The sequence below is a fragment of the Triturus cristatus genome, chromosome 3_1, assembly GCF_964204655.1.
Source record: "Triturus cristatus chromosome 3_1, aTriCri1.1, whole genome shotgun sequence".
Taxonomy (NCBI): Eukaryota; Metazoa; Chordata; class Amphibia; order Caudata; family Salamandridae; genus Triturus; species Triturus cristatus.
In genome coordinates this window covers 723,060,337-723,086,699 of record NC_140583.1, presented here as the reverse complement: position 1 = coordinate 723,086,699, position 26,363 = coordinate 723,060,337, and the positions used below count along the sequence as shown (strand labels likewise).

At 46.5% G+C, this 26,363-nt stretch overlaps 1 protein-coding gene across 5 annotated transcripts in view; it reads left to right on the top strand.

Annotated features, from left to right (window-relative positions):
- Window positions 1-26,363, top strand: part of CDHR5 (cadherin related family member 5) — a 342,674-nt gene that overhangs the window by 254,784 nt on the left and 61,527 nt on the right. For all 5 annotated transcript variants that reach the window (XM_085644838.1, XM_085644842.1, XM_085644841.1 and 2 more), the window contains exons 7-10: window positions 2,026-2,202; window positions 6,439-6,529; window positions 11,942-12,039; window positions 16,539-16,745. In XM_085644838.1, the coding sequence (XP_085500964.1) occupies window positions 2,026-2,202; window positions 6,439-6,529; window positions 11,942-12,039; window positions 16,539-16,745 (573 nt within the window). The remainder of the gene's footprint in view (window positions 1-2,025; window positions 2,203-6,438; window positions 6,530-11,941; window positions 12,040-16,538; window positions 16,746-26,363) is intronic.

The window sequence follows — 26,363 nt, the reverse complement described above, 5'->3', positions numbered from 1 at the left end:
GTACGGGTACTCCTTGTTCGTGTCGTCCTGTCTGTCCGTCGCGTACCGGTACTCCTTGTTCGCGTCGTCCTGATTTCCCAGCAGTTTTTGGCAGCCGGAAAATATTCACCGTGCGGGATGACGTCGGTGCGAATCGTAATTCCTGGTTCGTGAATGGCAGGCTGCGTGCGTCCCGACGTCACGTCGGCGCTTTCCCGGATGGCATTTGTACGTTTATTTTCGTCGGTCGGGGTTTTGTACGATTCGTACGGAAATGGTGTTTCCGTGCGAATCGTAATTCCATGTTTGTATATTTTGACGACCGGGTACGCGTCGGACGGAGAATATGCTCCGTCCGACGGTTCATACCCGGTTTTTACCGGATCGTGATCGGCGCCTTGGTGTCCTTAAGCCGCTTATTGTGCTAGATCAAGATATAGAGCAGGAAAGATCTAAAATTACATTAGTTTATCCTTGCGGACTGCCAGGCACATAAAATACCGTGCATAGCTTATGTGAAGGCAGCTTTCGCCTCGCTAGGTAGGATTGACATTTTCGAAGATCCTACTTCTCTGTCCATGCCTGAGCAGGGGTGTGTTAAAAGGCTGTTTTTGGATCGAACCCGCATGGAGAGAGAGCAGCATGAGCGGCAGAAACCATCAGTGCGGGGCACATGTTGTTGAAAACCGTGCAGGGGTTGGAGCCACATTTAGGTATGCGTTTTTTAAAATTCTTTCGTTGAAGTCCCTAAATTTTAACCAAGTAAATTCAGCCATGTTTTATCTTCAAATGCTTCCTAATGAAATGTGTTACTTTTACTGTTCGGTCATTCTGGCAGGCTGCTTTATTAATTGATGTACTGTTTTAGATGGATGAGTTAATAATGTTTTATTGATTACCATATTATGGAAGTTTCTGAAATGATTTTTATAATGATGATGGTGTTTGTATTCTTTCATGGTTGTTTTATCAAACGAATAAAGATTTTATTAAAAAACAAAATTAACATTGAGTAATATAGAACAATTAAACCATTGCCCACCAAATCCCCCAATAAACCCAACAACCCAAAAACATATAAATAACAATATTTAAAAAAGATTAATAATGTTATAGTAACAATTATAATAAAAACGTAAAACACTATAATACAAAATTAAAAACTTGATATAATAGTAAAACAGTTAAAAAACAATATACCTTCCTTCAATATTTTGGACCAAAATATTTTTGTGGTAATTATATTTTAACCATTATATTATGGTCACATAAAATGTTATAGCCGATATTTAGGTTGAACACTCATTTCGCTTCAGTTCTGCTAGGGCGCAGTTTGAGGTGGTTGTCCGTCTTTCATGTATAGATTTCCTGAAGGTGAGTGGAAAATTGGTTATGGAATTATTGCGCAAACCAACAGATCACAGTAGGATTTGGATGTCATGTGACAGAATCTCAGCTTAACTGAACAAATTGTTTTATTGCATTTTTCTAACAGAAAATTCAGGTTTTGATGTTAACCCATCAAAATAATGTGGGCAAAATATCGACCGCCACAAAATTATTTAGGAAAGTACACATAGGTCAGCATAGATTTACTATTCTTAATTTCAAACAGATGTAGATCATAGATTTGATTTTTATCTCAGACATTAAAAAAGTATGGTGTTGGTAGTTTATGAATTGTGTCCACTGTTGAACTGATGGCATTTTAATTTAGCATTGTTTGTTCTGATATCATCTGTGGGAAATAAGAATGATTTCAGGGCATAGAAGTCGATGGGAGCGTCAGGCCTATTGTGTGTCTTCTGTCAAGAGGGCATCAGGTGACACAATGGTGACCCTGGTATACCTGTGACCTCAATCCTGAGCTCCATTGGTGTATTGCAGAAAATTTAAAATGTCTGCTGAACACCACTGAATTTATATGGCAGAAAACAAACGGCTTTATACTTATTCTTACTGTATACATTCTAGGAAGGAATCCTATTAGCACTTGGTAATCAAGGCATACTGATCCTATCTCCTCATGCCCATCCTTTATTCTAGGACACCATGGAGACCAATGTCACACCCAGCCACACAGCGACTGCCACCATCAATATCACCATTATGGATGTGGACAACAAAAACCCGTGGTTTCAACCCTGCCGGTTTATCGATGCAAACAAAAAGATCTGCCACAGTAATGGGTACCAGGTCACCGTGAGACGTTTAGAGCAAGTGGTAAGTGCAGCTATGATATGATGAGAATAATTCTTAGCAACATAAAGGCTTAGGCGCTTGTAAAACACCTGTGAATACCCATTTCAAGACAATTTGGGTTCAATATTATAAACCTATTGAAAACGTTTGGAAAGTAGTTCAGAAATACCAGTCAATTATTTTTTAATAATGACAGAGAAGAGTGCACAGGCATACGACCATTCTACAGTTTATAGCTCTAAACAGGGACCTTTTCATTTTCAATGGGAGCGCCATTTTCATTGGGGTGATTGGCTCAGTCAGGTGTAGACAACCTGAGTTCAACACCCGCAGTACAGGAATGAAAGGTGGTATTTCCTGAGGAATTGAGGGCAACGATTTTCCAACCTAATGGAAATCTGTGTTGGTGAGTGAGCCTCACCTCTCTTGCAAGGAGTACTGAGGTAGAGCTAGGAAAATTAAATGGATACTGGCTGCACAGAGTGCCTAGGCAAAATGCTGCCTTTGTCCAGCTCAACCAGCCATATAGAATGTTTGCCTGCTTTTATTTTATACATTACAGTGGTCTAAAAGTCATTCCTCACATGGTACCTACAAATATGGAAACTATTTCACAATTATCTGTGAAATGTGGGTTTCATTGCCACAGTGACATCCCCCAAATCACTCTGCAGAGCTATATTAGTTTCGGGGCTACTAGGATTAAGCGGTATGGAGGACCAAATTATGAGAAAGTATATCTAAATTATGGGGCAAAAAAAATGAAAATTATATGGTACATTTTCTAGCAGTATTACTTTCGTCCATTCGAGCTAAAAATATTATATATTTTTTAAAATCTGCAATTTATATGCCAAATGCAGCAAGTCTAAAATTATGTGATAAAAGCTGCAGCCACAGAATTACATAAATCTTCTGGTCCTATCCAGTGTCATTTGTTTTTAGCAAAAATGTATTAATGAAAGGAAAACACAATCTAATAAAGAAGAGCCAGAGGTAATTAGTTAACTAGGTCTGACGCCAAGGAGAATAGAAAATCAAATCTGGAGGTAAAATAATTAGCAAAATCTCACTGGTTTTCAATGGTGAAGAATTAGAATGGTACAGGGTGGAGATAATAACTAGTTGATTAAGGGTGAATGCCAAGTGATCAGGGTAAAGCGTTCGGAGATTCAATTTAACTTGGTTAATAAGTTTCTTTTGCCTTTTGGACGAGGTGGGGTGAACTAGTCGGCCACAGTTGAGAAAGTAGGAGTCTGTGATTTCTTCCACTGTCCCACATCTTAGGTGAGGGAGATGCCAAGAGAGTGGATGGAGGATGGTAACAGAAGTGTTAATATTTCAAACATGCACCCCCTCTCATTTAGATACATTGTTTCTAGAATTGTCCCTGTAAAGTAATGCTTGGATAGTCTGGGGCTTACATCCAGGGGCTGGGGTACTTCTCAGAGGGTCTAGGCATACTGCTAGTGGGCTAGGGTGCTGCGATCACATCAGATCACTAGAGAAGGTGACAGTTCCGGCCAGTGGCGTAATGATAGCCCCCGCAGCCCCCGCTGTGCAGAGGGGCCCCTGAGCTCCAGGATCCCCCTACAGCATTGTGCACTGTGCACAGGGGCAGGCTTCAATAGGTCTGGAGCGTGGCGGCGAGGGTTGGCTTCAATGGGTCTGGAGCGTGAAGGCGAGGGTTGGAGGGGGCCTTCATGTAATGTAACTTGCATGGGGGCCCCCTCAAGTTTAGTTACGCCCCTGGTTCTGGCATTCCTACCCTGGGGGCTATGGTCCTCCTAATGTCCTAAACTAAGGGCTAAGGTCCTGCTTGATATATACAAAGTACAGTGAGTATGCTCTGAGTCAGATACTAATTAAATAGTCTAATATTGTCACCCATGGCTTGATATATTGTTTGGATATTCCCCTTGGTCTAGCGCACTATTAAGATGCTCTGTGCTTTCATGATGTGACCTGTTATTCAGCAGCACCCCAGGAGATACCGCCTGGTCTTAGTTCTCAGAGGTAAGGGTCTGATAGTTCCACCTGGGACGATTGTCCTTCCTAGATTGAAACAGTTTATCTCATACCAAAGGTGTCATGCATGTGGAATCGAATTGAGGCCAAATTGAGGCCAATGGAATAAGGGTGTTCGAAGTTGAGCAGTTTTTTCCTTTCCTGTAAATATAGTGAAGTTGTTTTACACCTTTGCAAACTTCACAACATTACAAGGTTGCGAAGTTCTAAAAGAGCTGGAGTAGCGATGAGCAATATGGGGAACAGCTGGGGGTTCGGACTGAAATCTGGTGACTCGGTTCATAAATGCAAACACTCAAGTACACCTCGGAATCCTTGATCTGTTGAACAGCAGCCATCCTTTTTCCTGAAGCAATACAAGAACCGGGAATAAAAGTAAGAGTACATACAGTGACCCTTGTTTCAGCCAGGGAGGAGTCATGAAAAAGTGGCTACTTAGCCAACAGTGGATACATGCATGCACAAAGTAATCTGTGATATGGTGAATCTCTAATATGGTGTAATATACTACCTGCCCAGTAGGTAGCTCTTAGTCCTCATTCTGCTTGACTGATAAGTTTACGCATATATATTTCGAGATACATATTTTGTGTTGCTGAATAATCTCATCATTATTCTGCACCTGTCTGTGGTGAAATAAGATAGCTTTGTTGCTGAAATAAATCTCTAAAATATGTCACTTGTTCACCGTGCCCTATCATGGATGTCGATTCAGCAAAATCCCAGGGTTGGTGGTAGTGACATCATATACTCTTTGACCTTAATGATGCCACAGGAAGTGACATCATTTCACCGCTGGCCCCGAATTGTCCCAAGAAGTGATGTCACATGTCCCTAATCCCGATGTCATCACAATAATTTAAATTGCTGAAATTACATAATAATTGCACAATTAATATTCTATCTTCTTCTAGGGGAGAACAGCCATGGGCTTTGAAAAAAAACACTCAGTAAATATTCAAGTCCTTTCATGGCATGCCTAGCTAATGAAACCTGACAGCCCCCATGACTTCACCCAATTATGTTTTTAAAATGTCCTACGGGTGCCCCCTTATGTCATAAATTTCCTCAATTTCTAGGACCAGCACTTTGCTTTGGTGGAACCTTTTGCCCAAACATTACATATAGTATGCCAGTCCCGGAATTCTCCTAATACTGCTACTCTTGCACTGTGGATGTCCCTTATGTCAAAGGTTATGTCTAATATGTATTGGACCACATTTTGTCATGGGTGACCCCATGACATTGTCACAGTTGAATTCCCATATGTCAAGAATTTCCTCCAATGTGCCATCACCAGCAATTCGCCATAGGTGCTACCTATGGCAAGGATTTCCTCCAGTATGCCAGCACTGGCATTTATTTATGGATGCCCCCTTGCCAAAATGTACCTACAGTGTGCCAGCATTAGCATTTTGCTGAGGGTATCCCATATGCAAGCATTGTCTCCAGTATGCCAGTGCCAACATTTGGCCAAGGGTGCTTCCATACGCCAACAAGAATGCCAGGTCCAACAGCGGATTTGCAAGCATAACAACACAGGTCCACTTGCATTCACTTACTCACACTCATTCTTTAATTAGCACTCAGTTGCAATTATTCTTTTTTACCTAGTGTCTTGCACTTACTCTCACCCTGAATTACTCATTTGTACACTCTCTGACTGACATACTTACTCACTCATTTTGACACCCACGATCTCACATGCAAACATACATGCTCACACTTATACATGTTCTCTCAAACAAACTCACTCTCACGCACATGCATGCACACAACATACATTTAAAGCCATTTACTTTTTCTTACCTCAGATGCCAGTGATGGTCTAGATCTTGCTGTTCCACTTTTTACTACACTAATAGTGATTAATACACTATTATTCACTATTAATGTAATAAAATGAGCAGAGAACAAGGTTAGAGCCTGACTCTGATAGTGCAAGACCCTTTTATGTTCTTGTCACTGATTATGCCACCTCTGAAGCCAGGGGTCGCAAACTCAGTGCCAGGGGTAACTGCGACCCCTGTTGACACCCTAAATGACGTCCATGAGCCCTATAATTAGGCTTTGTGCGTGTAAGAGTTGTATAGGAAGTGGCCTCTTTTACACTGTATTATTCCGGGTAGGAAGTTATGTACACCAGGGTGTGGGTGGGGGTACAGGCGGTTAATAATCCAACATTCTGTCTTTTTCCCAATATTTGAACACCTGCCCATCTCATCACAGACAGGTGCGCTAGTTCTGATGCCCGGGCCCCTCTACGCCATTGATGGAGACAGGGGAATCAATAGTTCCATCCGTTATGAAATAATTTCAGGTAAGTGATCAATTTGCCATTCTTCCAGAATGTGTTTTTTCTAGGGGTGGACGAAACTTGCGTAATTCTCTCAAGCGTAATTAGTCGTAATTACTGCAAAATTACTTGTATTCATGGGGGATTGTTTGGGAAGCTTAATCTCGCATTTAGCATATTTCCTTGGTTCAAAATGCACCATGGCGTCCAAAATGGGCCAACGGATGCATTTTGTGATAAGAAAATATCACTAAATGGTACTTCAGTTTATTGTTCCTGTGCCCCTACAGTTGCATTTGTGTCCCAAATTACTCTTAATTGCTCATGCTGGCATAATGGCATAATTGTATTCATTTCGCATCTTAAGAGTAATGCGTAATTACAGGAATTACTCATGTTGGCCTAAGCACACCATTTTACTAATTTCGCCTCCCAAGAGTAATGTGTAATTACTAAAATTGCTCCAATTACTCTGGCTTAATTAAATTTTGCACAGGCCTAGCTTTTTCTGTATAATCTTGAGTGTGGTGTCAGTGACAAGCTTAGTTTCACTTGTGTTCTTAAGACCAGTTAGTGCCTACAATGCTGTTACCCACGGTTGCGACCTTATAAAGGCCTTCAATCTGCTTTGACTGAAAGCAGCAGACGGAGGGGAAAGGAAAGCAGGTAAGGCTGTGAGGGTTGGTTAAGGATGCTAAGTAATTTGTTCACATTTTGTTCAAAGAGGAGAGGCCATCTTATGCATGGTTGCTCCATTACTCCTCTGCACCTGTGTAGCACCTGAAAGCAGGGACAGATGATTTTGGGAGCTGAAAGAAATTGGATTATTTGTACAAGGAGGTGAACCACAAAAGTCACTTAAAGTCACAAAAATAAACCTGTGCTTAACCCTCTGGTAACTTGGCAAAAAAGCAGTCAGGCTTAACTTAGAGGTAATGTGTGAAGTATTTATGCAGCACTCACACAATAATGAATAGAAAACACAACACAAGGAGAATCCCAAACCAACTTAGAATAATAGAAGGTATTTTATTAAATACAATTACACCAAAACAACAAAATCCCAATCAGTATACCTGGAGTTATTCATTTTTAAAGATTTAGGTGAAAATATTGCCAAAAAGGTGCATAACACCAATTGCAGATATCTAGTCAAGTCGGACCGGGACAAAGTCAAAAGTTTACGCTGACCACAACAGAGCACTGGTCAGGTACAGACCAGGTGCACTCTGCTAGGAATTGTACATTATTTCCTTGATGTGGGGGCTGATGCAGTGCTGCGATGTGAGGCTCCACATTGCACAGCATCGGGACAGTTGAGTCACCAATTAAGGGCGGCCTGGTGCTGCGATGCAAGGCCCTGCATCCTGTACCATTCTGCATTGGAACCAGTGATGGCACCGATAAGAAGCTACAAGGTGCTGCGGTACGAGGCCCTACATCCTGCGCTGTAATGTGCCTGACCTCGTAAAGCTACTGATCAGGAACTGCGAGGTGCTGCAATGCAAGGACTTGCACTGTTCTGCACTGTACCGCGTCGGATCTGGTGAAACCTTCGGCTGAACTCGCAGGAGTACTCTCTGACCAGTAGCAGTCCGTGGAGGGAGTTCCGTGGGGCGGTGAGGCGGGGCGGGGGAGTGGCAGGGTGGGGGAATGTAAACACCGGAATATGGATGAACGGAGGTAAGTACACATTTAAATAAATAAAACGAATTTCGTTGCGCGCACTGCATCGCATTTTGCGATCCAGCGCACGCAAAGGAATTCGTTTTATTTATTTAAATGTGTACTTACCTCCGTTCATCCATATTCCGGTGTTTACATCCCCCACCCTGCCCCTCCCCCGCCCCGCCTCACCGTCCCACGGAACTCCCTCCACGGACCGCTACTGACTCTGATTCCAGCCAGGGTACAGGACCTTAAGGACAGCACTTGAGGGTCAGCACTCACTCACACAGAAATGATGGTTTATGTCTGGCAAAATGTTTATTGTGTCTCGTCAAAATGGCAGTTTTAAAACTGAGATACAGGCTGCAGTGGCAGGCCTAAGATATGTTTTACAGTGCTACTGTAGTGGATGGCACAATCAGTGCAGCAGCCCCCTTTTAGCATTTATAAGTAAATTAAATGTGTTTATACCAATTTTACCATGTTTGGAAGGGAGAGCATTAGTTATCAGGAGTAAAGTGTGCAGAGCCGTAATAGCCAACATAACAAATAGGGTGGTGAAGGCACAAATCTGGGGAAATAGCAAGCAAAAGACGGTCACTTTCAATGGACCCAATGATGATGCAATTCACCTAACTAATAGGGTGGAGAACCAACATATACCGCACCCGTAGCTAGTGTGAGTCTTAATGAAAGAAACCTTAAAGACCCTGGAATACTAAGACATGTGATTCATTACCTTTGGTTTTGACCACTTTTAACAGGGGCCATATATAAAATACGATTTTAGATGGGTAAACAGTGAATTACAGGGGATGTTTTTCACCGAGGGGGTTCTACGTGACATCCATCATAGACAACTCAAACTTCACTCTAGTTGTCTATTTGAAGTCACTCAGAACCTCTTAGTAAAAACATCCTGTAATTCACTGTTACCCATCTATTATTCTATATAACATCAGGAAGAAATCTAGTTGAAAGGGGAAGGACTGCCTAGTGCTGACGCAGGAAAAAGTAACAATGTGAAAAATGAGAATTTTGCCTACAAAGTAATACCTATTCTAGACAACAGTGGTCCCTAGAAGGAAGAATTTAAGAGCAATGAATGAATATAGACTCAATCGCTACTATATTGGGTTGACTTGTCCAGCCGGACAGAGGTCTAATATTTACTTCTTAGCAATTTTGAAACAATTAGTACAAACAATACAAAAAATGGGACACAAGCCTGTGTCCTACTTAGCCATGAGGTACAAACAAAAGGGCAAACAGCAAGAGGCTCAGGCAAAGCTTATTGGTTTGTTTCACACGAATAATACACAGTATTATGAAGAACAAATCGCAAGGAACACCTTTACAATGAAATAAATGATTTATTTCATTGTAAAGGTGTTCCTTGCGATTTGTTCTTCATAATACTGTGTATTATTCGTGTGAAACAAACCAATAAGCTTTGTCTGAGCCTCTTGCTGTTCGCCCTTTTCTTTGTACCTCATGGCTAAGTAGGACACAGGCTTGTGTCCCGTTTTTTGTATTGTTTGTACTAATTGTTTCAAAATTGCTAAGAAGTAAATATTAGACCTCTGTCCGGCTGGACAAGTCAACCCAATATAGTAGCGATTGAGTCTATATTCATTCATTGCTCTTAAATTCTTCCTTCTAGGGAGCACTGTTGTCTAGAATAATTAACTACCAAGGTCCCTGGTCCATTACCTTTGGGTTCCCTTGTTGTTTAAAAATATACAAAGTAATACCTAGCTGACACACTCTCACTTAGTGATGGTTGTCTGCTCCACAAAGTCGCTATGCCAGGTGAAAAGTCCCTCAAAAATAAAAATAATTTAATAAGGATGTTGCAGCAAGAATTCTTTATCATCAGAATTATCCTGCTGATAAAGGTTTTCCTCTGCATTTGCAGGATTTCTATCCCTCAAATATATATTTTAAACTTCAGAATCTTAGTGAAATACATTAAGTTTGCAGATTTCATATTTATACACCCCTGGCAAAAGTAGTGAGCCACCTGGCAAGTCCTGCAAGGGTGCCCTGTCGTCATGCACACCTTGAGGCTGGACGTGGCGAGGGGTTTCAATAAAGGGACGTCGTGCTGCTCGGTCTGAGTCTGAATGGTAACCAGTGAGTGGCGTGGTCCTTAAGACTGGTGTGCCTGATTAGCAGTGGCCTTAGGCCCTTTCCACTTTACAGTTCAGTAAGATTTTCAATAGATTTATTTTGTTTTGGACAACATCTTTTTTTCTGATTCAAATTGTGAGGTAAAAATGATAGAGATTGACTCAGTGCTTAATTTGAGCCAGTGGTTGCAGGTGGGGCCCTCATTTTTGGGGACCGGCACTTATTTTTCCTCTACAAAGATTGATCCTGAGCAAGAGATAGAAAAACATGAAAGGGGGGACAAAGAGGGAAGAGAAAGATGGAGAAACAGTGACAAAAGTAGGAAGCAGGAATGAAAAAACCCACCAAGAGTGAGATAAAGATACAGGGAGTCCTTGGTGGTGGAGTAAAGGTGCACAATGGTAAATTATACACCCAGCCTTGGCATTTGGCACTCTGACCTTCGATAGCACCAGCCACAGGATTCTGAACAACATTTTGGGCCCCAGCACATATCCTTTTACAAATTAATCACTGCAGACGATGTCAATCTTGAGATAGAGTCAGCTAATCAAAAAGTAAAAAGAAATAGAGTAAAACGTATGTGCCTTTTAGAATATATAAGAGACCGTCTTTCTCTGAACAAAGATAGATGTCATTGTTTGATGATGTTTCTGGATGTATTTCCACAACGAGTTCTCCCACCCTGAAACGACCAAGGGCAATGAGAAGTCTCCCACCATCTCTCAGCAACCATGCATTAGTGATGCCCAACCACCCCCTCAAAGGGGCGGGACTCCCAGCAGTGGGAAAAATATTCAGTGTTGCTGCAAAGAAGTGCAGCGTCCAGTATTACCTGGTGACTGAGGACAGCCCTAAGTGCCAGCATTAAAACAGGCAACTAACTGGTGACAGGCAATTCCCACAGCCAGATGTCCTGCCCTACCTGCATGGGACATAAAGCTGCAGGAGTTTAGCAGCATAAACACCACCCTAGTAAACTTGCAGAACATTCCCCCATCCTCACAAGGGGTGAAGATTTACAGCTTTGAAGGGAAAGTTTTTATTTTCCACAACCCTACTACATTTGATGATTGTGCTGCTACTGTATTGCTGTCACACCCCCTCCTATTGTATGATAGCTGTAACACTGACACAAAACAACATAACAAGTGCCAGACATTTGGCAGCATCAATGCTTGTTTTACTGATCATAAATGCTTTGAAGTCTTTAAATCTTGCCATGAAGATGGACATTCAACCATTACTTCTCTCTGCTGGCGTACAAACTACACATTTTCTTTCTTCCCACCACTTTCCTCCACAAATGTGTCTTCCCTCTCTTACAGGTGTATTCTCTGCTACTTCCGTATGGTGCTCACCACTTTTCAGTCCTACGTTTTCACTTTTCTCACCCGACATACAGGCATCACGAGCCACCTAAGGGGTCTCCAACAGTCTAACTGTGTTTTTATTTTTGCCCATTGGTAATGTTGTAAGACGGTGAAGCTTCTGCTTCTACTGAATGCTATCATCACTGACAAAAAATAGCAAATTACCAGAGAAGAAAGATTATTTTATTTGTAAATTTCACCAGCCTTACATGCATAGTTAAAAACTATTTGATAGAACGTTGTCTTTCTTTTCATCCACCAGGGAATGAAGAAAACATTTTTGTCCTTGACAACGAAACAGGAAATATAACTATGCAAAAACCTGCAACTGTTCTAGGGACAAAGGTTCTGGAGGTCTTGGTAAGTGACGTGGCTAAGCTGTTATCAATCTGTACCACCTGTTGGATACACATGACTTAGAGCTTCTTCCATGCTTAGGTAAGACCATTGAAACCGGGAAGAAATTAATAATTCTTTAATTACAGAATGTAACGAGAAGCAGTGGCAGCGTACCTCACACACACACACACACAACCACACACACACACACACACACACAAACGGTTCATAGGGATAGCAGAAGGTTTAATAGGGTAGATCAGAGTCCTCGTACCCCTTTGGTAGAATTGATTCAAGCCCCATAGAGAGGTTAATTTCATTAGGCTTTCCTGTGGATGGGAAAAGGAAAGGAGCCCCGGCTGTCCCTACACATTGATATGTAAACATGGGGGAATTTCATGACAGCAAGATCTAGAACTTGACTCAAAGTTTACCAATATGTTCCTGAGGAAGAGGCTTTGGGTGCACAGAGAAAACTTCTACCAGAACAAGCCACCTGTGGCTGCCAGAGACAAAGCTGTGGTATTGAATATATTCCGCTAGTGCTTTTGGTCTACTTTGTTGACCTCTATGACTGATATGGTAAAAAACATGGACGTCTCCGTCAGTGCCCAAACATGCTACTGGTAAACATTGGTTCTGGTCCTGGGGTACTTGGAGTGATTGAAGTGGTGTAGGAGAACAGATGCTAGACCTAAATCAATCAATCAATTAGTATTTATTGAGTGCAGCTTGTCACCCGCGAGGGTATCCAGGCGCTTGCTGTAGGTCTCATTCGAAGATCCAGGTCTTGAGCCCCACCCTGAAGTCGGTCAGGTGCAGAGGTGGAGGGGTAGGCCTTACTGCCACACTCAGGATAAGCCCCAGTAGAAGGCTATCATGGTTATTGACTGTGTGAATCCCACATTGTACTATATAAGTAGTGCACCTTGGTAGAGGCACTGGTGAAAGGCATCATGGACACCTCTGGGTTTCCCAGGTTTTTGGTCTGATTAGTGTTTTGGTTCACTGGAGATATTCCCTGGTCTAGAAGGTTTCTCTGCAAAGTACAGATCACTGGGATAGGGGCTTGTCTAAAAGAGATGTACTCATGTTCTGCTTCTAACCAGTGCCAAAGACCTTTGCTCTCCAAGGAGTGCAAACACTGAATACATCTTTCAACCAGTGTACTTAATTCTTCATAGCTCTTGGTAAAATGTGGATAGCAGAGAGACTAAGAGGTTGTTTGCATGGGTGTGGGATGTTGGTTGAGAGCCTACACAGCTTTCAATAAGGGTGGACACTGGGAGGAAGTTGTTTAAGTTGCCAGAATCCAGTGATTGTTTTTTTAAAAGAGGAAACATTTGACCCAATTTTAGAAGGTCTGGGAATGCATCATTTTAAAGGAAGGAGTTGCTCAGGGTTGTCCATGGGGGAGGGTGGGGGGGTGGAGAAGGAGTATAGCTAGGGATTTGCTGATGGAGCCAAGGATGGTATCACAAAGATTATTAGATTTTTTTTATCCCAGATATAGTTAGTAGTAAATCTGCCTCTGCGATTGGGGAGAAAGAGAACCATGGCTGTAGCACCTTGCGGGGGGATTGGTGGGGGTGGTCCTCAGCTATGTTGGTGTGGATGTCTGGAAGGGAGATGTTTATGTCTTTGACTTCTTTGTTGAAGAACTCCACAAAGTTGTTGCAAAGTGCCTATTATGTTTAGGAGTAAGATTGGGCAAAGGGCTGTTGGCTTGTTTGATTACCACAAATAGACATTTTGGTCTGTTGCTGGCAGTGTGAAGGAGACAGAGAGTGCTAAAAACTGTGACTTCAAAAAAGTTTTCTTTGTAGTCTTTCCCCACAGATTGTAGCTTATGTGGACTGAGAGGTGAGGGTGCTTGTCTCCATTCTTTCGCAAGCATTTTGATACACTTCCTTTCTTCATGTTGGGCTCTCTAATGTAAGGGTCAAGAAAGGTTTGGTCTACTGCATTTCCTCATGAGGGGTGCGAATTTCTCTATCAAGGATTCGATGCAGGAGTTGAATTTGTCTTTGCCTCTTTCATGTCGAGTTGAGTAACTTTCGAGGTGAGGTTTGAGAGGGCTGAATTAGCAAGGGCATTCAATGTTGATGTTACACCTGTCATTAAACCAAATGTTTTCTTCTTTGGGTTGATAAAGGTTTTTTTAAAAAAATTTTATTGACATTTTGATTAAAAGAACAATGAAAAACCTTCCAGTATTTTCGACAGTACATACAAATTGACTCAGTAGGGTATACATTAGTCAAGTAGCCATTGCATCGTAATAGGTGGGGTCCGTGCTAACCTTGGTTCACTGGCCATTGGCATACATTTCGGCTTGTACCCAGTCTGTTGTTATGGTCCAATCATTCACTTGTCTCCGATAAAGAGTCTGCAAGTGGGGGTTCACATATATTTCCACGATAAATATTCCAACCTCCCCAGACCCGTGTCCATTTTTGGGGGCAGGCTCTGTACACATAAACTGATTTCTCCACCATCATAACGCTGTCCATATCTTTGCACCACTGGCCCAAGGTTGGAGCTTGATGAAATCCCCAACACTGCGCAATACTACGCTTTGCCAGTATCATGCCCCCGTCACCCAATCTTATGCTGTGTGGTTCAGATCCGTAGGTTCCCACACATTAATAAGGCACCTTCTGGGTTCCGGGAGAATCGTGACCTTTGTAACTTGTGACATTGTGCGCATCACTGCGGTCCAGTAACCCACAATTTTCGGGCAGAGCCAGAGCGTATGAAAGAATGTACCTGGTGCATCGCAGAGTGGTGTGTCTGTCCGGTTAATTTTGTGTAGGAGTGTCCTAGTATAATAGGTGCAGTGTAGGATTTTTAATTGTATTAACCTAAGTTTGGGCGATATTGCAACCTCTCTCGGAGATGTCAATGCCTCCTGCCAATCTGCGTCATCCATTCCACCCACCTCCTGCTCCCATTTAGCTTTAAGGGCCGTGGTGGGGTCTGGATGATTATTTATCAGTTTTCGATGAGATGGCCTTTTTGGAGAGGTGGTCTGTAAGGAGTCTATCTTCCAATGGTGAAGATTCTTTGAGTTGTGTACCCTGTGGGATTAGCGCCGTGAGTGCATGCCTGATCTGCGTGTAGCGGAACAATTCCGTGTGTGCCAATGCGTACGTGGTCTGTAATTGACCGAATGGGACCATTTCCCCTTTTTTCCCCAAATCCCCAACCTTTGAGATTCCTATCAAGTCCCATTGTTGAAAGCCCTTTGTGTGACGAAAGTTGCCCAGGGTTTCCGTGTCCCATAATGGCGTGGCCTGTGTCGTTACTCCCTCCCAGCCCATCGCCCGTTGCGCCGCAAACCATATTTTGATAGTGTGCGCTGTCGGACCTCTAATGTTGGTTTTCCTTACTTTGTTGTAATGATCAAGGAGTTTTGAATTTGTGAAGTACACCTTGAAGGGCATCTCCCTTTGGTTAGACCAGTCTACCATGATGGGGTAACTGGTCACCAGGAGGGGCATGTTGGCAATATTCATGTCTAGGGTCTAGCCCGTGCAGTGTGTGGGTTTCTGGTAGTGTTGGTGGATGTCATCATCGAGAAATGTAGCAATGTTATCCAGAAGAATATTGCCTTCAAATCCCAGGTGAATGTTTAGTCACCAAGAAACTTAATATTGTCTGAGCTGGGTAATTGGGTGGTGAGGAATTTAATGAATTATACAATGAAAGTGCTGGTTGGACCGGGGGAATTTGGGGTGAGATAAATCATGTAAATCATGTTGGACGTAGCATGCAAGGGGATTTCCACTGATGAACACTCAAAGGATCAAAAGCAGATATAAGAGAAGATCCTGTAGCTTAGTGTGTTTCCTTAAATGACATCTAGAGCCCCTCCTTGTCTAGGTTCTCTGTCACATCTCCAAATGGAGTAAAGAGGCTGTAGAAACAAGAGCAGGATATTGTTTGCAGTATCGTTGAGCCAGGTAACAGTAAGGACCATTATGTCAATGTTGAGGTCGGTGATTGTATCCAAGAGCTCCAGACAGTGTTTAGCTGCAGAGTGGCAGTTGTGTAGCATGGAAGTGAGGGAAGAACTTGAGTGTGTTTGCACTGGATGCCCAAGAGGAAGGAAAGGGATGTGGATCAGATTGGGGGATCCGTTGCAGTTTTGTGGAGAGGCAGGAGCATAATGCTTGCCCCTGCAGCTCCTGCAATGCAGGCAGCCCCCAACGGTTCCCATGTGCCCCAAATAATCCAAGGCCAATGTATATCTATCTATCTATATATCTATGTATATATTGGTGACTCCGGGTACATTCTGCAGGGGGCCACATCATTTTGCGTTATGCCACTAGGGAGAGGTGTGATCTGAGTTCATGGAACAGCAGTTCGAGATAATGGTGAGGATAAGTAAGCCGATTTGAGGAATTCCTGCAGGTCACTGTGGCTCATTTGAGTATAAAATATTGTTCTTGTCTCCTAATGTTTATATAAACACTAATGATTTTGGCTAAATCGCTTTTTGGGTCTTCTTGCAGGCATCTGAAGTCCTTAACTCTCTGCGGTACGCTGTGACATCAGTCAAAATACAAGTTGTAGAGAAAAACAATCACCCTCCAAAGTTCCCAAGCACTGACTACCGGGGCACCATGCCAGCCTATTCTGTACCTGGCAGCCTGGTTATGGACTACAATTCGCCAAGTCGACCTCTGAAGATATTTGCAGCAGATGATGATTTTAACGATGTAGGTATCCAATAAACAATACTCTTGCATAGTACTACTCTCCCCTCCCAAAATCAATCCAATTGCATCGATCAGTATTCAGCGCTACATTGTACCACAACTTGTATGCAGTAACTTTGCCCCTAACATAAGGTGTTTCCCGTTTAGCTGACAATGAGCAATGAGCATAAATAGTAATATATGGAGAAAGTGAGTTGCCACGCAAGATGATCTCTGAGTTGTTGTAGAGTCTTAAAATGACTCTCCCAGCTCAACAGTGTTGCAGGGAACTCAGTGTCTACCAAAAGAACGTGAACCAAATTCCTGTATATACAAACCAGCCAGAAAAAGTGCAAGTGGAAGAAGGGGTGCCGGAAGCCACAAAACAATGGGGGTTGTAATAACAAAATTACTCAGTTGTTGGTCTCTACTTCAAGTATTTCCCTGCAAAATCTGACCCAAAAAGAGTAGTAGCAAGTGTAACCTGAAGGAAACTACCACCATGACAAGATACCAAACTGATGCTGCATCAGGGAAACAAAGTTGATCCACATCCAAAGAAGCACCCATGCAGCACACTTACAAAGTGGGGAAAGCTTTTAAACTTGCCTAGGCATTGTATTTTAACAGGAAACACACTGACAACCCAAGGCAATAAAAGTCCTCCATTTTTCTTTAAACTGAACTAAGAGGATCTTCTATGGATAGGTAGGTGACCCTCCAGCCTCCAGGTCCATGGCGGCCTGCCTGCCCTATTGTGAGATCTGGCGGGGATCCCACTGCCTTCAATGCATCTGTCTGTGCAGCGGATGCTCTGTCAAATGTTTTGTATTTCAGAGACACACTACTAAAGCAGAATTTAATTTTATTTCTACTTTTTTAAGGCACTGGCACTGACACATAGGGAGTGTTTTCCATGTGCATCCAGGCCATTGACTAGTTACCCGGTCTGGGGCCGTTTTGACTATCATTGCTGGTCAGGGAAGGCAATCTAATGATGGTAGCCCCATCCTAAAGAGGTAATTGTGATCTGGCGGCCCTGTGGCAGACAGGCCTTCGGGTGAAAAGCTTTTGCCAACAGATAAGACCCCATTGATGGAACACATACATTTTCCCTCCTCTACATGAGGTGAGGGAACCATTGGTTTGTTGGGGGATGGGTCACCAATTTATGGCGGTTCTCCCCCTTCATCAAACTCTAAACTGCAGTATCTGTAATTTACAGAGCCATTCATTTACACAGATTACATAATAGTATCTTAATACTCTGTTACTTAACATTTACATTTCTTTGCTTCTAACACCGATATGCACTTGCATGAAAATGGAACACTACATTTAGGAACAGGACAATGCATGTCTTATTCAGACAGCTAAGGAAATCCAAAAACTTTGGCTCCTCAACTTAGTTCTAGTAATTTCTTACTTATGTTCAACATACCTCGGCTTCTTGCCATTAGAATAAGAAACAGCTAGTGAGCTAGGTCTTAGTTCGAGTTAGTAATCACTGTGTAATTTTTGCATCCCTAGAAGAAATAGGTACTCTGAAATAACTGTATTCTTTGGGGAACTAATCCTGAATGGTATTCCTCTTACCTTTTAGTGTTTTACAATTTAACTAAACTACACTCTTGTATCCATACTAAGAGTTGGGCATACTTGCATTCTAGACTGGACTGGCGCTTGCGAGGTCCCTGTCACCCAGAGAGATGCTGTGCGACTAACAAGGAGCATTAGATGGGAAACGTAGCACCACGATTACGGATATCGGCATTAGACATTAGATATCAAACATTAACTTCTTCCTCATTTATTAAACCAACATTATGTATTAGAAGAAAGAGCTATGGCCTTTTGGCTCGCTTTGCACTATATATGCATAAATACTTACATGTAAACATACATTAAGCCTTATGAATCACCCTTTTCCTAGATGGCAGTCAGTCCAGAGGTTCTGCCTCACTTGAGTTTTTTCTTGAGATGTCAGTTCCTGTTTGAATCAGATATAAAAGAGGCATTAACAAGAGATGGTTGTGTCAAAACACATTTGGTGCTTTATTTCTAGCTGTGTCTGTTGCCTACTTGCTATTATTTGTGTCCCTTGTTTTTAGGTCTCGTGAGCCAAAGGCTCGAAGAGACATTTTATATCTGGGCTTTTCAAAGTGCTGCCGTGGCCTAAAGCTACAGTGCACGTGAACGTGCACGCGCGCAGCGCCATGTGTCTTTCCTCCGTAGCGATCGTAATCACGATCACTTTCACTTTCGCGGCCGCGTTTCCAAAGCTTGTCTCATTAAGCCTTGCACTGTTTACACTACCCCCTCACTCCCCCCTCCTTTCTCCCCCTGCCCTTCTCGTCCGGCCGCGTCACTTTTACAGCCGCGCAGCCAATGCTTCACCTGGGAATCGGCCCGTCCGTGCATTAAGCGGCAACAGCCAGATTTGGCTTGCCAGGCTCGAAGCAAGCTGTCTTTACCAGCTTCCTTATTAACCCAAATTAGATCGGTGTTACCTGCTGCAGTGCCACCTTGGCCCTATTTATTTAAGAAAGGCGGCACACGCTGACTGTAAGAGGGCGGATAGGACAAACGTACGTATGCAGTACCGCCCACTCCAGATGACTCTCATATTATGTTTAGCTGTCAGATTAGTTTTCATTCACCCGAAAGTGTTAAAATTATGGCCAAATAACATCACCTACGGACGACTGGCACCCTTCTCGTCCGGCCGCATCACTTTTACAGCCGCGCAGCCAATGCTTCACCTGGGAATCGGCCCGTCCGTGCATTAAGCGGCAACAGCCAGATTTGGCTTGCCAGGCTCGAAGCAAGCTGTCTTTACCAGCTTCCTTATTAACCCAAATTAGATCGGTGTTACCTGCTGCAGTGCCACCTTGGCCCTATTTATTTAAGAAAGGCGGCACACGCTGACTGTAAGAGGGCGGATAGGACAAACGTACGTATGCAGTACCGCCCACTCCAGATGACTCTCATATTATGTTTAGCTGTCAGATTAGTTTTCATTCACCCGGAAGTGTTAAAATTATGGCCAAATAACATCACCTACGGACGACTGGCATAACGCTGAGTTTACGGAGGTTCCGTGTAAGTAACGGACCGGTGGTCACTGTATTAATATTAGCTGTACACCGCGCAGTACATTTGAGATAGCAATGCACAGTGCAATTCCTGTAATAGATAGGGTTGCCAAATGAGTCCTTGTCACTTAGCACACAGTGCTGTATTAATCCTTAACTTTTCTTCTATAAATATTTTTTTCGAGTTGTGTTTAGTTCAGCTGAATCAAATTAGATGAATTAAGGCAACAACTATAACAATGTTCCATTTTGTTAAATAAGAGCATACCCTCGGTTGTGATGTGAAGTCATCTAGTATTCTTGGGGACAGAGCAGTGCAGAATGCAGTGCTTGGGAAGGCTTGCAGTGGTGTAACCAGGATTCATTGGCAGGATGCTTGTGCTCCAACTCTTTGCAAGTCGGTCACCACTCACCCCTCTTCTCGAGGTCGAATTGTTTCTGTCAATTGAATGTTTTTGGTTTTGAAGGACAACACAAGTTACCATAATAAACAACTGCGCGAACCGGGTGTAAGAGTAATCACAGGAGTAGTTCTCTGCTTTATCAAAAAAAAATATTTTGAAGTATATGCCACAAAGTGGGAAAAAAGCATATGTCCCCCATACACTTCCATTAAAAGTTTTTTTTATATCCAACTTTGTTTTTATTTAGAAAAAGAGGTGAGCTCAAAGTACACAGCTGTGTGCCTACAACCATCCTGGCCGGCAGCGAACAAAATCAAATTCCATTTTACAAAGGCCTTACAGCCTAACATATCGCACGTTTTCCCCTTCCAATTCACTGCCTTCAGCGTGTCATACTCCGGAGGCCCACCACCCCACATCCCATCCAAAGCCGCGTGTATGCCCGATGCGGGGGCGGATAAGGCAGGTGTACCTGGTGATGCCCGGTAATCTCCGACACGAATCTCGCAGCTGAGGGCAACCCTGTCGCTAAGCCGGGGCTGCAGCGCGCTGCGCGGGTACCCAATGTGTGAGGTAGCTCGTGTGTGGCGGTGTAGCGCCCCGATGTAAGCGCGCAGGGTCGGAAGGGGTTGGATAGAGGCGCGTCGCGCCACCGCGTTGGGTTATCAAGGCCCTATTAACGCACTTAACCTCTACACGTCCTGAAGGCAGGACAAACTTAAGTAAACAGAAAGCGGGGGGGGGGAAGTGGCGGGGGGAGGGGGGAGGGCGGCGGGGGAGGGGGAGGCAAAACGGCAGTCCTCGCAGCGGTGTGGAGGGGGAGGCCCAGGTCTAAGGGACGCAGCACGTGGGGAAGCACGTCCGTACCGTGGTAGGGTCCGGCCCCGGCAAGCCCACCCGCAGCTAGGAACCCCCCAACGTCGAGGGTGTCAAAGCCCCCGGCCGTGTGAGAACCTCAGAGCGCGTCTGAGATATCTCGTCATCGAACAGTTTCAAGGCCCGCAGTCTCGGCGGTTTCATTCGCGCGTGTTCTATCCTGCCCAAATGGGCCACCAAGGGAGACCAGAGGGTCTTAAACCTGGTGTCTCTAAACTGAAGGCGGGCTGTAAGCAGTTCCATCGCCAGTACCTGCCAAAGACGAGTGAACCACACGTTGACGGACGGTGGCTCCGCCTTCTTCCAGTACACCGCCACCGTTTGCTTTGCAGCGCCTAACATATGAAGGCTCAGATGCCAATCGCGGCCTGTCATTGCCCTTCGCGACGTCGGCCGAAGGCCCAAAATAATCGTGAGGGGGTCCTCTGGCAGGGGGTAACCAAGCACCTTCTTGATGTGGCTGAGGACTTCCTTCCAATAGGTAGTCAGACTCGGGCACGTCCACCAAATGTGGATAAAGTCTCCTGGTGCTTGAGCGCAGCGCCAGCACAGCGGGGACACCTTGGGGAACATCTTCTGCAATCGGACAGGGGTGTAGTACCACTGGGTCATCACCTTGTAGGCTGATTCCTGTTGGGGAATGCTGCGGAAGGTTTTGGGGATATCGCTCCAGAGCCTCGTCCATTGGGCGGGATTAATCTCGGAGCCCGAAAGATTCTGCCAGCGCTCTTGGTACGGGTGTAGGCCTGGCCGCTGAGAATGTTGAAGCACTTTATAGACTCGAGAGACTAGGCCCTTGTATGAGCCAAACGTACGCGCCAAGTGTTCAAACTGGGTGAGAGGTCTCGTGGCCGCCTGCATCAGCGAAGAGCCCTGCACCCAATGCCGAAGCTGAGCGTATTGGAACTTGTCCCCGTCTGCCAGCCCAAAGTCCCTTTGACATTGCTGGAAGGATTTGAAGGTCCCTCCCTCGAAGAGGTCTCGGATCGTCCGGCAGCCACTCTCCGTCCAGTTCTCGAAGTATGGCGCGCAGCAGGCCGGCGGGAACTGGGGATTGTGAGCTAGAGGGGTGTGCGGTGAGGGGAAGGTGGTGAGGCCCCTGCGGACCGCCACTTTATCCCAAATCTCTAAGACCGTCCTAGTGGGGATCGCCATATACGCACTACGGTGACGCGCCGCCCGGGGCAGCCAAGCGTGATCCCAAATCGGGCGACAGGTAACTGCCCTGTCCATGTGGAACCAGATTTTCTCGCTTTCCCACGCCCCCCACTCCAGGACATAACGGAGGTGTGACGCCCAGTAGTACTCGAGTAGATTGGGACAAGCAAGGCCGCCTCTATCCCGAGGAAGCTTTAATATTTTGTTAGAGAATCGCGGTTTCTTACCTCCCCAAATAAAGGAGATCAAATCCCTTTGTAGCCCCTGGATGTAGTGTTCCGGGATGGGGGTCGGCAGGGTCTGAAACAAGTAGAGAATCTTTGGCAGCACGGACATCTTAATCGCGTTGAGGCGACCAAGCCAGGAAAGCGGCAGTGCCTTCCAGGCGCGCAAGTCGTCTAGGACAGAGCGTCTGCACTCCTGCCAATTGGCCTGCGTCCAGGTGGCTAGGTCCGGCGTCAGGTTGAGACCAAGGTATCTCACGGAGTCGCTCGCCCATTGATATGGGGTGCTCGTCCGCAACGTCGCTGCCTCCGTCTCCGGGATCGTGAGATTGAGCACCCAAGACTTGGCGTGGTTAATTTTAAGCCCGGAGGCCCGCTCATAGGTATGTAGCAACGAGTGCGCAGCTGGGAGCGAGGCTGAGGGCGAAGACAGCGTGAGGAGGAGGTCGTCAGCGAAGAGCGCAACTTTATGGTCACGTCCCCGAAGGGAGATACCCTTGATGTCCGGCGACTGGCGAATGAGAATAGCTAAGGGTTCTACCACCAGGGCGAAAAGCAGAGGCGATAGGGGGCAACCCTGCCGCGTGCCCCTGCAGATGGGGAAAGGCTGTGTGAGTTGGCCATTCACGCGCACCCGGGCTGCCGGGGCAGCGTATGGGGCCATGATGCGTGCCTCCATTTTGGGTCCAATCCCCACTTTCCGCAGAACCGCTCGAAGGAACTCCCAATCCACCCGGTCGAACGCTTTTTCAGCGTCTAGGGACAACAAGCAAGCCGGGATATTCCAATGCCTGGCCTTTCCCACTATGTGGGCAATGCGGCGAACATTATCTGCCCCCTGGCGTTGGTGGATGAACCCCACCTGATCCGGGTCCACGAGGTGTGGGAGATGAGCACTAAGCCGTTTGGCAAGGATTTTAGTATAAAGTTTAAGATCCGAGTTCAACAGGGCTATGGGCCGGTATGAGGAGCAGAGGGTGTGGTCTTTCCCTGGCTTTGGGATGAGGGCAATCTCGGCCATCGCCATGTCCGGGGACGGCCCCCCCGAATCAGCGAAGGAGTTAAAGAGACGGTGTAGGTAGGGTTGCAGCTGCGGCAGAAAGGCACGGAAGAATGCCACCGGTAGCCCGTCTGGTCCAGGCGTCTTGCCAAGCGGAAGATCTCCCAGGGCACCCGCTATTTCTTCCAGCGTGATGGGCTCCTCTAGGAGCTCAGAGTGGTGTTTACTCAGCGGTTCCCATTCACAACTACCCAGTGTCTCTGTGATCAGCGCAGGATCTGGCGGCTCTCTCTCGTACAGGGAGGAATAATATCCATGGAACGCCCGAAGTTTAGCTGCCTCGGTGGTCACCCATGTACCTCCCCCTCCCTGTAACTTCGCAATGTGGGCCTTTGCCGTCCTAGCGCGCAGCCGCCTTGCCAGCACCTTTCCCACCTTATCCCCACCGATGTAAAAGCGCTGCCGGAGCGCAAGAAGTGCCCGTTCCGCCTTGTTCGTCCGGTGTGCCCGTAACTGACCTCTAAGGACCGCCAGGCGCCGCTTATGGACCGCCAAAGGGCGGGTCTGGTCCATCTTCTCCAGCGTCTGGAGTTCGCGGGTGAGTCTGGTTTCATACAGTTGGGCCTCCCGTGTCCGCGCGGCAGAGATAGCCGTGAGGGTACCCCGTATCGTGGCCTTAAAAGCGTCCCATAGGAGGGGGAGGGGGGTCTCCGGCAACTCGTTGTGCTCGAAGTAGTCCAAGATGGCCGTCTTTATTTCCTCCCTGTCTCTCGGGTCCCGTAGGGCGTGATCTGGGAACCGCCAGCGGCGCGGACCGGGGGCGCGAGTGGAGCGCTCGTGGAGTAGCAGCTCCACATGGGCATGGTCGGAGACCGAGATGCTCGAGTGCGAAACCGATATAGTGTCAGAGAGCAAAGAGTGGGAGACAAAGAGCATGTCGATGCGGGAGTAGGAGCGGTGGACGTGCGAGTAAAAAGTGAAGTCTTTCAGCCCCGGGGAGTGGTAACGCCACACATCCACCAAGGTCAGAGCAGTAAGGGATTTTTTCACAGTAGCCGACAGGGCCCCCACGCCTCGGAAACCTCCCCCACAGCGGTCCAACTCCGGGTCCCAAACCAGGTTAAAGTCCCCCCCCACTATGAGGTCCGAATCCACCGGGTCGAGATACTCGCGGATGACCCCGCGCAAAAAGGTATCTTGCCCCTGATTAGGGGCATAAAGATTGCAAAGCGTGAGCCTACGGTGCCCCCTCGTGAGCTCCACCCTCAGTACCCGGCCCGCAGTGTCTCTACGCACCTGTGTGTCCCCGTGACAGAATCCCGCCCGGCAGAAAATAGCAACCCCCGCTGTCTTGGTGGCCGCGGAAGCCCAAAATCTGTGAGGGAAGCGCGGATGGGCCATACGACCCACATCAACCCGCAGAAGGTGCGTCTCCTGCAGGAATACCACGTCTGCCCCCTGTTGGAGCAGGTACCTCCAGATCTGATGGCGTTTGCTAGGCGAGTTAAGCCCCTGCACGTTCAAAGAGACGACCTTCCAGGAGGGTACAGTAGTCACAGACATGGGTCAGCACGTGCAGATATCCCCCCCGGCCACCCCCAGCCCCCCCACAGAGCCCCCCCGCCAGAGGGTAAGGAAAAAATGAGGAAGAAAGTCAAAGAACAAAGATAAACGAAAGAGTTAGAGGCACAAAACGGCCAACATGGCCAACAAGGACTATTCCAGTCTAGGGAGTGGCCAGGCACTTCGGCACAGGTTATCCCAGAGAAGTCACTCTCCCAGGAATAGTGGTGGGGGTCCGTCGGCACTACCGCCATTCTCCAAGTTCGAAGGAGCCCCGGGCCGCCGCCCGGCATCAGGAGTTGCAGCAGCGACAACAGCGAGAGGGCCGCCGTCTCCTCCCGCACCAACAGCCGGGAACCACAAAGCGGGCCATCTCAGTTACCCAAGGGAGAAGGAGCCCAAATTGCATGCCCGGAAGGCTACTAGGGAGCAGGCTCCTGTGACCCCGCCGGTGAGGTTCCGGCCTCCAGCGACCGAATGTGGCGTATGATGTCTTGCTTGTCCTTCGAGGAGCGACTAGCGGCAGGGGAAGGAGAGCGCCCCGCCCGGCGCACCCTGGACCAGCTAGGCTTAAGCGAGGCTCGAGGCCCCGCGGCACCGCGCACCGGGCTGGCCGGAGGGGAGTCCGGGATCTGGAGTAGCTGCGCGGCTTCCCTGTAGGACCGCAGCACCCGTCGTCTGGACTCCCAGTTGAAGATGAGGGCGAAGGGGTGTCCCCATTGATATCGAATGTTGAGGTCTCGCAACTTGTCCGTAACCGGTCGGAAGGCCCGCCTGCGCCGGAGGGTCGTGGGAGCCAGGTCTTGGAACAGCTGTATCGGGGCCCCGTTGAATTTGATGTCCGTCCTGTCTCTTGTCGCCTTGATAATGGCCTCTTTTTCGACAAAGAAGTGGACCCTCGTCAGGATATCGGGAATCAAACCTGGCCTTCCGGGTGGGCCCGACACTCTATGGGCCCTGTCCAAAGCCGGCGGGGAGGCGTCGTCGTCCCCCCGGAGTTCATGCAGGAGGTCCGCCACGAAGGTCATGATATCCGTCCCCTCCGCGCCAATCGGGACGCCCCTAATGCGGATGTTATTGCGGCGCCCCCTATTTTCCAAGTCCTCCTGCCTGATCTGCAGCTCCACATTCTGCTCCTCCAGGGCCGCTATCCTCTGCCACAGGCGCTCCTGATCCTCCGAGCGGGCGTCCAGGGTTTTCTCCATGTCGTCGACCCTGTCCCCCAGCTCCCCCACATCTCTCCGGAGCTCCTTGACGCAAGCCTGGACCTCCGTGCGCAGCGAGCCGATTTCGGACTTGAGGTCCTGCATGAAGACCGC